Source organism: Lycorma delicatula, chromosome 4 (genome assembly GCF_047948215.1).
Source record: "Lycorma delicatula isolate Av1 chromosome 4, ASM4794821v1, whole genome shotgun sequence".
Taxonomy (NCBI): domain Eukaryota; kingdom Metazoa; phylum Arthropoda; class Insecta; order Hemiptera; family Fulgoridae; genus Lycorma; species Lycorma delicatula.
This window is the reverse complement of record NC_134458.1, coordinates 182,311,069-182,326,334: the sequence shown is the minus strand read 5'-3', so window position 1 is coordinate 182,326,334 and position 15,266 is coordinate 182,311,069. Positions and strand designations below refer to the sequence as shown.

Here is a 15,266-nt window from a genome sequence, read left to right as displayed (position 1 = left end):
GATCTTGTGCAAGCATTAGTGGAGGTTTTTACAAAAATCAAGAGAGGACAATGGAAGCCGTTTGGGACTACTACAAGTGGAGATATATATGCAGGACGAACAACCAGCTGTCGCTTCTATATTACTGCGCCAGTTGGTGAATTCTCAGTTGCGTGGAGTAGTGATGTTCCCCCTGAGGATAACAATAGGACGGAGATTACAGTAGTCAAAACGGCGGCATCCTATGCAAACCTCCTTAAATTATTCACGACGGAGACGAAGGTCCCAGCAGATTCAGAAATTCTCTCTATAAGGAAGGCTGGCAGCAATATGGAGATTAAAGTTAAGGAGAAAAGGGAAACCTATGGTGCCCTTAAGTAGATACTTTCAACTATAAAAGGTGGTAGGTGTTCCCACAAAGACCAGAACAACCTTTCTCCTGGTTTGGAACTTAGAGAACGGCACACAACTGGGTGAGATCTTAGAGGGGCTGTCTACGGCATCCGGTCAGTTGTTATCGACTAACACGAGTGATAATTAGACCGGGTTTTGGAGAAAGTGGAGAAAAGCGAAGGGTGAAGATCAAGCTTGTGAGCTGTAGAGTAGATGTTGCTGATCTTCCTCTGCGATGCTACCAATATTTAGCAACAGAAAATCAGGCAAAGAACTGCAGGGGCAAAGACAGGAAGGCTGTATGTTACAATTACAGAGGGACGGACATCACACACTGTAGAATGTAGCAAAACACTGAAGTGTCTTACGTGCAATGCAAAGGGGCAGTGCCACATGCTACAAGGGGGCCAATAGTGAGAATATCATGGAGAACCGGGCATACCTCAACTTGTTGATGGAAATGAAAATTGTCAGTTTAATATGAACTATATGACACTGGCGCTTGACCTGCTGACAAGGTTATGTCTCTGAGATGGGCATTGATATTGCCCTCATCTCTGAGCCCTACGTTCCTCGCTCGCAACTGGAGTGGGTTATCTCTGAGGATCGGGGTGCGGTCATTTGGCCAATTGCATACCTACCTGTGCGAAACGTTCAGAGGGAGCATGGTTTCGTCAAGTCAAGGATTTATTATTGCAGCTGTTATCTTTCGCCTAACATGTCTGTGGAATGATACAAGGAAGTCTTGGCCTCGCTTACTAGAGACCTCGAAGCTCACCGGCTGGCATTATTGACGGGGGATTTTAATGCCTGGTCAGTTACCTGGGGGTCACCAGGATTGACGTGAGGGGCAGACTGTTGATCAAGGTCGTTGCATTACTGGATCTAGAATGCTTCAACTTTGGAGGCTCACTAACGTTCAGGAGGGGAATCACTGGGTCCATTATTGATCTTACCTTTGCTAAGCCGGCTTTGGCGGCACGGATTCGGGACTGGTGGTGAGTGAAAATTACCTAGCGAGTGATCACTAGGCCATCCTCATGAGTGTTACAGATGGAGGTCCTCAGGGGGCCGGTTCCCTGTGGCTGGAGTACGAGGGGTATGGACCAGAAATAATTTGCGGAGACACTGGATCTCAGTACGGTACGCGAGGTTACTGCAGCAGAGGATGGAGCCGCATGTCTGGTCAACTGCTTGGAAACACCATGTGCTGTTCTTCTCCCTCACAGGTATTGTTGGAAGAATTGTTCCCCAATATATTGCTGGACAGAAGACATCGCTCGAAAATCAGGGAGTGGCTTGGGGGTAGGAGACTTGTGAGTGATGACTGGATGTTGTGGAGAGTGTGGTGAGATTTAGTATGATATTTGGTATCTTGTGGGTGTGAGGTCCGTGTCTGTTGACTGTGGTGTCTGAATGTGTGTGAGGGCGTATTTCCTCCTTCCTGAAGTAATGCACAACAGTTGTGATAAGAAGAGTGGATAGCCTGAGGTGGAGGTTTAGTCGGTAGTGCGCAGGAACACATAAGTATTTAATAACATTTTGCAGAACCTGTTAGCGAGGCTGACACTGCCCAGGCGCCCGTAAATGAGGTTCCTCAAGGGTAGAAAGCACCCCGTGAAGAACTTCGTGAACACTAAGAAAACTGGACAACTTGAAGATCTCTGATCTCTGAATAAGCTGCACTCAGGTGTCACAAGATGCAGGACAAAGTTACTGACACGACAGAAGAAGGGGTTTCACTATGGACTCTGTTGTGTAAAACTATGCTGATATTCAGACTACAGCTCATCATATATATTTGGTTTCTCATACATCTGTTTCAGTCTCATCTTTATCCAGCCAATGAACACAGAAGTAACTGCTTGAAAAGAGTGCATTTGATGTTGCATGTGATGTGTATATACCTGTATTATATTATTGATTTGATTTAATCTTTCAATGAAAATTTTGATGTAATTTTTTTGTTTATTTAACTTTTATATAATTTAAAGTAACTTTAACATTTTTAATTATATTATTCCTATTTTAAAAGTAGGTTTTTATATGCTTCTGATATGAAAATAGATAAATGACGCATAATGAATACACAAAATTGAAACCATTAATAAAATGAAACTGTAATAAAAACATATCTTTGAACCAACAAAGTTAACTGAAAAAAAATTATTCAAACTACTGAATTTCTACTATGGTAGTTTCCCAGTAACGTGGTCCTTTTTTTTTATTTCTCCATATAATAAATATTTAGACTGCTTACTTTGTCACAGTACTTTAAATGTTAAGCAATTATTTCTTTCAGTCAATTTAATTGACTTTAAGGATCTGGATATATTATGAAAAATAGTTTGCCAACCAATTACATAAATACTACTCTGACAGTAAATACGTTACCATACATAGTAACAACTGAATTGGTTAGAACAGAATGGAAGGTTTTAAAATAACATATCAGCAAAAAATAAAAATTATAAAATAAAAATATTGCCTACATCAATTTGATTGTATCAAATTTTACTTTCAATATTTGTTACCATTAAAATATCAAGGGAGATTTATACGACTTATCAATATAATACACTGACTTTAATATATAAACAAATTTTTGTGAAAAGTATTAAATTAAAAAATTGGTACTTACGTATTAACGTCACTGCAGCTACAGCTTTATTTAAAAACAAAGTAGTCAATCGGATTTCGGTGGAAAATGAACAGTCTCTTTATTAATTTTAATAAATGGTTATTTATATTTATTTATTTTATAAATAAAATTTAACCAAACTTAACCTACACTCGCTACCCTTGACACTGTAATTTTTTGAGTATTTATTTAATAAATTCAGTAATTATTACAATTATTTATTATTTAAATTATCAAAACACTCCTGTTAATTAGTCAAGGTTAGCGAGCGTAGGTTAGGGTTGGTTAAATTATATTTATAAAATAAATAAATATAAATAACCATTTATTAAGATTAATAAAGAGACTGTTTTGAATCTATGTTAAACTCTATATCGGCCCATTTTCCACCGAAATCAGATTGACTACTTTGTTTTTAAATAAAGCTGTAGCTGCGGTGGCGTTAATACCTAAGTACCAAAAAATTCACTAAAGCCATCACATCCCATAATTAAGAACTGAACTCTTGATTTTGATGAAATTTGGAATATACGTTATTTAGGACCTAAGTTATTTGTTACAACTGAAATTATTCATCAGAAACACCTTTCACCTAAGTTACATAGTACTGTACCAAAAATGTTGTAATTCAGCATTGTACAAGTGTAATATACATTATTTTCATACTAAATAATTGGTTACTGATAATTATGGAATCAGCCTAACAATTGGCCCTTTTAATATTTAAGGTTAATAAGATGAAATTGAAGAAATGGGTTGATTGGATTGGTTATGTTGATTAACCGGCCCCCACAGCACAAGTGGTAGTGTCTTGCCTTTCATCTGGAGGTCCCGGGTTTGAATCTTGCCATTTCATCTCATCCTCTGCAGGAATAGGCTTAAAAAAAGTTATATTGATATTGTAAGTACATGGAATTAATAGTTATCCAACTTAACATTGACGTAAATCTTAACTAAAATAAATTGAATTTACTCTAAATAATGCATATCACTTAAATTAACCATCTAGCATTTAAGCTTAACCTAACTTAATTTAGTCTTAAGTGAATCTTAATCATTTTTAACTTAATTAACAAACAACCAAATTACTTAGCCTAAAAATAATATACACTGTACTTTTACAATGTTCAATTATGACATTTTTGGTGAAAGTACTTCATAACCTACAACGAAAACAACTTGAGTCAAAGGTGTTTCTGACAAATAATTTCAATTGTAACAAATAACTTAACTCCTAAATAAAGTATATGCCAAATTTTATTAACATGAGAGGCGAGTCCCTAATAGTATAAAATTACCAAATTATTTATTTCTGTTATAATACAAATAATTCAACAAGAATAAATTTCTAACAAAAACAATCTTCCAAGTCAGTAGAGCTTAAGTTACTCTTAAGAATTATTAACAAAGTAAAAAATAAAAAGTGTAATAAACAAGACAAGAAAAGGATACATTATTATAATAGTCAGGAAGGCAACTTATCATCAATAATGTTGCAAGAAAAATAACTAGCAAATTTACTAAAGTAGGTTTTCATTAAAAGCTTTATAGAACTGAAAAACAATTTAAAAATCCAACCTGTTTATGTAACTCCTGTGAATCTTGATACAGTTCTGGCTGTTTTAAGGCAGTAGCAACATTTTGTGCAATTAGATCTGTCATCTGTTTTAGTAAATTTACAAGTCTTTCATCACGATGAGTTTTCTTTTCCATTACCTTAACATAACAGTTAAATAAATAAGTAATACACTCATTTTCAGCAACATATGACATTGATGATTCTTTTAACTTTTCATTAGTTAAAATGCAAGAATTTGGATCTTCTATTAACAGCCTTTCAAAAAGGACTTGTCCCAAATTTTCTGAATTCATCAACTCCTCTGGATATAAGGAAGTAGCTAACTCTTTTAGATACAACAGGTGTGAGACACGACCTCTTAGAAATGAACGAGGCATTTTGCTTAAAGTAAATAAAAATATTTCTTCGATTAAACAGTTTACTTTGGTTTCAAAATCTATTTCCGAATCGGTATCTTCCATCTCAAGAGAATTAACACATTCAGTTCGTTTCTTATCAGTTTTTACACTGCAATCACCCTCTTTAGCGCAACATAACGCACACTCCCGTAACAATTTCAAATATTTATCTACATCCCTCACTTCAGAAAAATACTGAGCAAAAGGATTATCCTTCAACACGTTCGACATAGTTTGGATATGCAAAGAACAGCCGGTGCAAAATAAAATACAGTAAACAAAAGTTAGATCTCAACTAAATAATAGGACGGCCTATTAATTTAACTGAATTAATAATAAATTCCATTTAACAATTTCTTTGGCAACTTAACCTGATATCAATCTTAATTACTGGTAATTCGTATTAAAACACGCACTGTGAGCAAACAAAGTTAACTTCTAACGTTTGTAACCAAAGACTGCAACACACATCTACAACCAACTGATTCATGAAAACAACCATGAATACAAATTAACGCTTTTCAGGAAGCAATGACTGTACACAGGAAGTTCAATCCATTAACAAGGCTTGCAAACCTTCTCACAAAAGTAAATGATCCTATTTTTTCATTTAGCAAATATAATATTGCACAATAATCAAAACTTTCAACGAACTCTGAGTATAACTACAAGAAGGATTCTTGATAAATCACCTCCTGTTTGCTGTAATAAGATCTTTTATGATTTTTTACAGAATTTCTTTTAAGGAGAAATTAAATTTCAGCCTATTTCATTACATCATTTAACATTACTTACGATATTGTTTGTTTTTCCAGATCTTATACACAGAAATAAAAGTGAACTGTAATAAATAGCCCAATCAAGTTTCATTAGTGAAAATAGAGCATTGTTATCAACTGATTATATATATTAACAAATACTATATGAAAATCCAAATTAATTGCTTCAAATAAATTTAAGGTACAGTGGTAAAATAAATATTAGTTATTTGTTTTTAGCTTTAAGAAGATAAATTAAAAATTTCCATAAAAGATAAATAAATAATCAATCTCGTATAATGCATTTATAAAACAACAAAAATTTATTGACAAATAATGTATTATAATCACAGGCAGTGAATTTCGTCTGATCCACAGACCAAGTGTAGAACAAGTTTCAACCAATGGGAACAATTTTCGCATAGCACATGTGCAGTGTGCAGAAGTCTCGGTATAGAAGGAACAATTAAAGAAAATTATTACTAAGTGAATTTGTGATGGCTTTAGGTTCGCAAGTTGATGCGCCTGAAAATGGGAATCAGACTCCGGAAACAGAAGTTTTAGAAAACACTAGGAATATCAGTAAGCTATGAATAGATTTAAAAGATTGTTTTTTAATTTAGTAGTAGTGCTTTCGTTAACCTTGATGATGCAACCGGCTTGAACCTGATAAGGTTTTTAAATGTCCGAACAATTATTTTGCTCAGTAGAAAAATAATATAATGTTTAGATATTTTTAGAACATTTTGCCATTCTGTAGATGGCTTTCGTTTAATAACTCGTACCTGCATCAATGTGTCTCGGTACCTGCTACTTTTCGTTTGTGCGTTTTAGTTTTAGGTATTTTATTTTCCATAATTTAATCTTACAAATTAGGTCCATTTCTGGCTGCAAAAAGAAAGTTAAATTAACTTCTCCTCATGGATTTGTTAACTTATACATCTTCATGTAATATTTGTGTTATCTTGTAATTCCAACCTATTTTTCCTCATTAACACACTCGTACATAAAATCATGTAATTGCACATATTTTTCGATTTGGTTGTAATTAAATAAACCATCTTCTTACGTTTTGTAAATAGCAGTAAGTAATTTCAGAAGCAAGATTTCTTCTCACATTCAGTTTAAATGCTGTTGATGTTTTGACATTAAAGCTTTTTTATTGTAATTTCTTTGCTATTTAGAAAAAAAATTAAGTTTCCCATGGCCGCATCTTGTGTTAAAATAGTTAAGTATTTTAATTCTTTTCTCTTAGAGTTCATTCTGCTTTGATGTTAAATGAATTACGGGAGTTTTGATAGCAGTTATAGAAGCCATTTAACTTACAGTTTAGCCCACAACATTGTAAAACATAATGATTATTGTGGTTATAAAACATGATCTGTTGCCTCTAGTGCATTGTTTCGTACTATATTTAGTAGCCACAAAAATCAACAATTTACAATATACATTTCACTCAAACATATTTTATATATTTGTTAAAATTTTTAATTGCATATCTTACCGCTAAACTTTACTGCATATTAATGGTATCTGTGCCTTTTTCCAATTGATTCTGGGTTAAGTTTTGGTCGACATTTGGCATTTTTCTTTTGATACAAGTTCATATTTTATCATAAATTATGTAAGACAACTATAACAATCTGTTAGCCTGCTGCTGATAATATGTATAAATAAGCATAAAAATTTATGTAATGCCTTGTATGTACTTCTTTATAGTCATCCTTGGTAATCTTGTGTAGTTTCCCATAAGGCAGTATCTTTTTAACTCAAAATTTTAACAGTAGTTTATGTATAGGTTACATTATATTTTCAAAATTTTGGAACAAGTACCAGAACAGCTTCTCCTTTTATTAATGTGGGGGTTTCTGTTTAGGATTAGAGTATGTATTTTTTTTTTTAAATTTTATTACGTGGAGTTTGTTTATTTTTGTATTGTAGGTCTATTTTTTTACTGTTGAAGCAGGATGGAAAAAAGTTTTTTAATAAATACCTTGTTACATATTTATTAAACCTGTAGCAACATGTACTCTACATTCATTATGGTGATTACTGGAAATAAATGTGTTTGTTTGCTTTTTTATTATTCTTAAAGAAATAATACAATAACCACTAATTTTGACGTAATTTATTTAAAGACAGGAAGTTTAGGAATATCCCTCATTAGCAGTACTCTCAATTTTAATACTGACATCTAAAATCATTTACACTTTATCATGGTGAAAAAGTTATATTTTTAATGTTAATTGTTTTCAATAAATTTGTAAAAATATAATTCTACATTTCTACTCTGCTAAATTCAGACCAAAGCTCTTGGAACTCAATTTTACTTTTTATTTCATAAGACATCATTTACTACTAAAGTCATTATTTTATAGATGCCAAAATATGCAGTTTATTTAATTAAATTGAAACTGTAATCAGCATTGTCATTTTTGTATTATGTCAGTAATAAAAAAGCTATTCATTAAGACATTCTAGGTGTTGTGGAATCATCTGGGATGTGGTTTATATCTTAACGATTCCCTCTCCCAGCTCTGAGTTTTTTTTATAGCTTAATTACTTAATATAGTTAATATTAATTTAATGTTTGAATTAAAATAGTTATAAGTTAAATAAATGAAAAAAAATTATTGAAGTATTATTTAAAAATAAAAAAAATTATATAATTGAAAATATTTTTTAAAATGCAGTATGTAAGTTTCACATACAGTGATAAATTATACATGAAATGAAAGGACAAATCAAACAGTTATAGCTGTGCATTAGCTCATAAACCTTTTCCTGTATTTTCCACTTGAAAGTTCTAGTTGCAAAGATGGTGACTCCCCAAGAGAAAGCATTCTGTGTTTTACATTTTGCAAAGTGTGAATCCGTTATTACTGTTCAGCATGCATTCCATTGTGTACCCTAAGTGATTATAACATTTGTAGATGATATAAACAATTTGAAACCACTGGCTGTATTTGTAAAGAGAAGAGTACAGGACGACTAAGTGTGTCTGAAGACAGTATGAGAGTCTTTTGTGCATAGTCATAGGAAATTCGTTAGGAAGGCTAGCCACAGATTAGCAGTTCCACTGACATCTGTTTGGAGGGTTTTAAGGAAATGCTTACCAACTGCGTCCGTATTGTTTACAACTGTTACAAGCCCTAAAGCCTACAGATTATGGTTTGCAGTCTAGCTTTACAAATAAAATGATGCACCTTGAAGATGAAGACTTTCTTTATCGTGTCATATTCAGTGACATATCAACATTTCATGTTAATGGGAAAATAAACACTCATAATGTGCATATCTGAAAATCAGAAAATTCTAATGAAATATTGAGTGTGAACAAGACTCCCCAAAACTGAATTTTTTGTGCCATATCCTGACTGCAAGTTTACAGGCTGTTCTTTTTCATGGAAGCAACTGTGTCTTCTTTCTTTTTCTGTTTAGCCTCTGGAACCACTGTAAGGTATTACTTTAGAGTATGAATGAGGATGATATACATGAATGTAAGTAAAGTGTAATCTTGTACAGTTTCAGGTTGACCATTCCTGAGATGTGTGGTTAATAGAAACCCAACCACCAAAGAACATCAGTATGTCTGGAATGAACTATCTTGATATTTTACAACTATGACTTTCCTCAACTGCAATACAAACTGTAGATCTATATTTGGCAATAAGATGGCGTGCCTCCTCACTGGCATAATGCTATATGTGATTGGTTGAATGAAATTCTCCCTAACCGCTGGATTGGTCGCCGGGAAAGACCAATTGACAGGGCTTGTTTGCCATGGCCTCTACATTCACCCAATTTGATCCTGTGAAATTCTTTGGGCGGTGAAATTGTTTTTCTTTGGGGGTTTATAGAAGATTAAGTGTAGGTGCCACTGTTATCAGCCGACCTATCCAACTTGGAACACAGAATTGAAGCAGTTGTTGCATCAATTACTCCAGACTTGCTGATTAAAGTATAGAATGAACTCTCCTATCACCTGGATGTATGCAATGTGACAAATGGTGCACACATTGAACACTTAGAGGAAAACCTGTTTTAAGTTGCTCTTTCATTTCATGTATAATTTATCAGTGTAAGTAAAACTTAATAAATATTACGTAACTTTAAAACTGATATTCATTTTGAAACACACGGTAGATTATTTTTAAATTATGAAATCATTTTTTAAAAAATAGCTACTGAATGAGATTTTTCTTATAAGATGTATAGAAAAAAAATTTCATATGCTTCTGAATTCTGTAATTTTATTGTTGTGATTGTAGTAGTTGTATGAGCACAATAATAATGAATTATGTTTTTACGCATATATTTATATTACATAAGTTTAAAAAAAATTAAAAAATTTCTGTAACTATAACGAGGTCATTACTGATGAGAGGCACTTTTATTGAACTTCTGATAAACTATATGATTATTAATTACGTACTTGGATGAAGTAGTAATAATTTTATTGTTATTATTTTATATTATTAAATAATTGAATCAATGAATTTAGCAGTTTATTTTATTTTACATGGTCAGTATGATTGTTATTTAGTTATTTCTTTGGTGTTTGTCTCTTTACATTATAACATTGGTAGCAGCTGTATTTTTATTTTAAAAACATGTTGGCATATCTGACCAGTAAAAAGTATATTTATGGGATTTATTCCATATTTCTTATAATAACTGACCAACAATGCAGTAGGACTGCTATCTTTTATTAAGGAGGCTTTGCCTTCAAATGTCAGTTAGGTTTGGATTTTTTATCTATTACAAAATTCATCATCTATCATTAAAAAAAAAAATCACTTCAATCAAATGCGTTAGCCAGTTCTTGTACAATGCTATTCTTACTAACATTGGGTTAATTTAAATTATTGATAATGGATCATGCCAGTTCATGTATTATAATTTTTGTTAGCCAGCTCTGAACATAATTCTCATATGGAGTAGATTGGTATAGTTTCAGTTTGGTTGAGCATTTGGACTGATATTTCTACCTCTGATGCTGATAGCATGTATTTATATATACATACATACACACACACCTTAACTCCTATGACATCTTCCTTTGGATGCTTCATTCTTGACCAGAAATTGCACTCTTGTTTTGTTACTTGTTGGGCTGTTGAAGTTGTGTTAACAAATAATAGAAGTACATGTACTTTCATGAATAATATACAGTCCAAACAAAGATCCCTAGAAAATAGGATATAACTTGTTGAAATTAAATAAAACAATTCATATAACTGTGTGAAAACACAAAATTTTACTTTCATTCTTTTACAATCATTTGGAAAAAAAAGGATTACTTTTTTATATTTACTTAATATATTAATACAAATAGCCCTATGTAAGTTGAGGTATGACTAGGATCCTGAAAAATCTTCAGTTTGGTAGAGTTACCTTTAAGCGTGAAAGAGTTGTCTTAAGAGAAGAAGTTAAAATTTTTATTTGAAATTATAACAACAGTATCTTGTTCATGCTGTAGTGTAAAATTTATGAATTACGCATTACTAATTTCTAATTAATAATATGAAATTTTGTTACTCTTTTATTTGTGTGAAATTAAAGAAAACATATTAATGATGATGAAAATATACATATTGGTTAAACTGGTGAATACAAGTAAATGATGTTTAATAATATTTTTTTTTTGTAATAAAAAGCCTAATTCAGTGAACAGCTGACAACACTTTCAATTTGCATGTGTGTGTATTTTAATCCCAAAGCCTGTGATTTCTCTCGTTGTTCCTGTTCAGTTGCTGTTTCATTGGTCATCTCCTAGTAGTCCAATCTCCAATTTAATTTAATCTCAACATTAAATTGTCCTCTTCTTTCCAGTAGCCCTTTGATTTCATAATTTGTTCTTCAAAGAAAATTCATAGCATGAGAAACTAGAATACAGCTTTTTTTTTATTTTTTAAGGAAGAAAGTTTATTTCTTAGACGTGATTATGAAAGTCCCATTTTAGATTGATTTTACTCTTGCAAAAGTATTTTGTAATCAGTCTCATTTATTGCATATTTTGGCGTACTGGGGTTTATTTCTATGTAGACATTTTTATTTTTGAAACTTGTATGGTTTTCAAAAATAATTTAAAGAAGATTATAAAATTAACTTATAACTTTCTAATACTAGGAGGAGACGAAAGCAGGAAATAAATGTTTAACATTATCAGTTAATTATAAGATGGTAAGTCAATTATTATCCGCAATTTAATTATATTTTTGTTTATGTTGGTAGTACTGCCGTATTGCGTAGATGACGTATGCGTAGTTTAATTGTTGTTACGTCTCTGCAGGTTTCATGCTGTTGGGTTAGTTCCATTAACGCTGCCCTGCCGTTAACCATGGCTGCTCCGCTTTCTGTTTGCACCAAAGAAGTGCAACGTTCAGTGATCCGTTTTTTGTGGTCGGAAGGTGTATCAGGGGCCGAAACTCATCGAAGACTTTCGGTACAGTACGGGAGCAGTGTGTTGCCGCAACGGAGTGTCTACGAATGGATTGAAAAATTCAAAAATGGTCGCACAACTGTTATGCAACCATTATGCGACCGTTTACCGGTCGTCCGGCTGTTTTCTTAATTTGTTTAACAAACGAAGAAAACATTGAGCGTGCACCTGACGTGGTTTTCTTAGACAGACAAGTAACTATTGATGAAATGGCACATCGTCTGCAAATTAGTCACGGTTCTGCCTACGAAATCATTCACAACAGACTTGGGTTTCATAAAGTCTGTGCAAGATGGGTCCCAAAACAACTCACACAGTCGCATAAATAAACACGCTTGGACATCTGCCAAAAACATTTGGACCACTGCGGGTATGAACGGGACATCTTAGACAGAATCATCACTGGTGACGAAACATGGATCCATCGTTAGCCGGAACGTAAACGGCACAGTATGGAATGAAAACATCCAAATTCGCCCTGCAAAAAAACTTCAAAACCCAACCATCCGCAGGAAAACTGATGCTTACAGTTTTTTGGGACTCACAAGGTCCAGTATTGGAATATTATGAGGAAAGGGGCACGAAAATAAACAGTTTACGTTACAGTGAGATTGCTTACTGCCAAGCTGAAGCCTACAATTCGAAGCAAACGCCAAGGACTGCTGCCCACACTGCTGAAACACTAGAAACTCAACTTTGAAGTACCGGCTCATTCTCCGTGTAGTCCTGATCTTGTCCCTTCTGACTACCACTTGTTTGGTCCACTCAAAGAGGCGTTAAGGGGCCGTCGATTTACCTCGGACGAAACAGTGAAAGAAGCGGTGCATTCCTGGCTCGCAGCTCAACCGAAAACCTTCTTTTATGAGAGCATCAGGAAGCTTGTGCAATGATTGACCAAGTGCGTTGGAATGCAAGGGGACTATGTTGAAAAATTATGTACATGTAAGTTTCCTATTTGTATTGCAATAAAATGTATAACTACTTCGCGGATAATAATTTACCTACCCTCGTATTTTGTTTGGGGAATCAGGTATTTTTTTGTACAATTATCTGTCTTATATAGCTTCATCATATCACTGTACTCAGTTTTTTTAGTAAGCTTATATTATTAGTTTATTTGTTATTTAAATCGATGACATAATTCACCTTGTTTAAAAAAAAAAGAATATAAATTTTTGAAGTGAATTGATTTGTGTACACCGGGCAGTACAAAATTAATTTGAGTAGTAAAACCATTCCTACCCTATATATTTTCTGAAGGTCTCTTGATTTGCCCATGGTCAGAAAAATAAAAATAAATATATAAATAATTATATCCAGTTTATAAACAGTCAAAATATTTTTAATTTCAGTTCTTCAATTAAAAATTTCAAACCATTCACGTAGACTTATAAAATGATAAATATAAAGTATATGTAATGTACTTTACAAGATTATTAATAGGTATATGTTTATTACATAATTTAATGTCTTGATCAACTAATTTTGTATGTAATTTTGATAAATTTAAAATATAAAACCTTTTGGTTTTAGCAGTTTTCTAACGTTTTCCTTGTTTGCCTATAAAAGAAAAATATAATACGGTTGCTTCTGTCATCTCAGCCTTTCGTGTACTGTTTATGAATTAGCTTCAAAATTATATATATAAATAAGGGGTTCCCCCCCTTTCTAACATAAACATTAACCCCCAGTCTGCCATCTACCTTGGAACTGCTTGCTGCGTATAATAGCAAAATTACCATTAAAATTTGATTCACCCTCATATTTTAGAGCTCTGATGATCCTCATTAAATCATTTTACTTTTTAATCTTAAATGGAATACATATATATTGTGTTGATAACATCTGTCCCTCTTTTAAGTTTTTTTTTTACATTATTTTTTCTGGACAGTTTATTTATTGACATAAGCATTTGTTACTGTCAAAATACATTTATTTTCTCATCTATTTTTTCAGTTTAAATTTTAGTTAAACCATTTACTCTAGTAATTTTAAATTCTACGTCAAATTGCTTTTGTTTTTCTCATACTGAGGAGAAAATGTATGTGTAAGGTATTATTTTCCACAAGAAAGAGATAAATTAGTTTGTGTTACTGTACCTATCCTGATAAGTTATGGATATAAAGAACCTGAGGTACAAATGGTACTTTATGGTATTGCTTTTCCAAGAATAATGGCGGCCATTATATGTAATGAAAAGAATGAAAATATCGAACTGTAAGGCCTAAACATCATTTGGTTTTCAGAACACTTGATATAACACTATATAAACCTCAATGAAATTGCCGTAATGTTTTTTTCACTTGATCAATTTTCTAATAAAGCTGGCTTGAAATGTATGTTATTCTTGAATGTTTACACAATCTTTCTGTTCAGGTTGCTTATACTATTAAGTTATGAAATCCAAATAAAAGTTGTAGTATGTCTATAAAAATAACTTTATCCATTTTATACATAATCGGCCCCAAAAAAAGTCATTTCTCATCAGAAAAATTATTATAAGTTTAATAAAGTATCAATATAAATCGTAACAGTAATTAATTTTGGAAAAGTTTTTTCCCACCAAGTAGTTAATCCATCTTTTACATTTCCTTCGAATATCCTCTCTAATTCTTCAGATTTAAAAAAAAAAATACTCACAGAACTTATAAATAACCACAATACGTAAACAAATAGCAAATAAATTAAAATATTCATTTGTACCTAGTTAATGCAAATATAAAACTGTTAAGCATCTTAAACATTCTGAACTGGTGTACATAAAAATTCATTTGATTGATATAATGAAGCTCATCAATGTTATAATATAAGGCTCAGGAACGACTCTACCAATTTTTATCAAATTTTAACAAGCATATCCAAATTTCAATGAATTGATGTAGTTCGGAGATTTTTGAGCCTCAAAACTTTATACATAGGCAAATATATATTTTTTTTTCGTTGGAAAAATGAAAAATCAGGCTTATTGCAATACGCCTGGCTAATTGGAAATTACAAATATAATTAACCAAAACATAGCCGACACTCGCTTCGCTTGCTAACCTTCACTTGCTAGTTAGCGAGCATAGGTGGT

The 15,266-nt window shown here is 32.4% G+C and overlaps 2 protein-coding genes across 2 annotated transcripts in view; one reads left to right on the top strand and one right to left on the bottom strand.

Annotated features, from left to right (window-relative positions):
- Ube4A (Ubiquitination factor E4A) overlaps positions 1–5,530 on the bottom strand; it is a 61,925-nt gene extending 56,395 nt beyond the window's left edge. Inside the window, exon 1 of the mRNA XM_075364810.1 lies at positions 4,592–5,530. Within this exon, the coding sequence (XP_075220925.1) occupies positions 4,592–5,221 (630 nt within the window). The 5' untranslated portion in view covers positions 5,222–5,530. The remainder of the gene's footprint in view (positions 1–4,591) is intronic.
- Positions 5,531–6,154: 624 nt separating this feature from the next.
- Positions 6,155–15,266, top strand: part of clu (clustered mitochondria protein homolog) — a 114,276-nt gene continuing 105,164 nt past the window's right edge. The window contains exon 1 of the mRNA XM_075364809.1: positions 6,155–6,330. Within this exon, the coding sequence (XP_075220924.1) occupies positions 6,246–6,330 (85 nt within the window). The 5' untranslated portion in view covers positions 6,155–6,245. The remainder of the gene's footprint in view (positions 6,331–15,266) is intronic.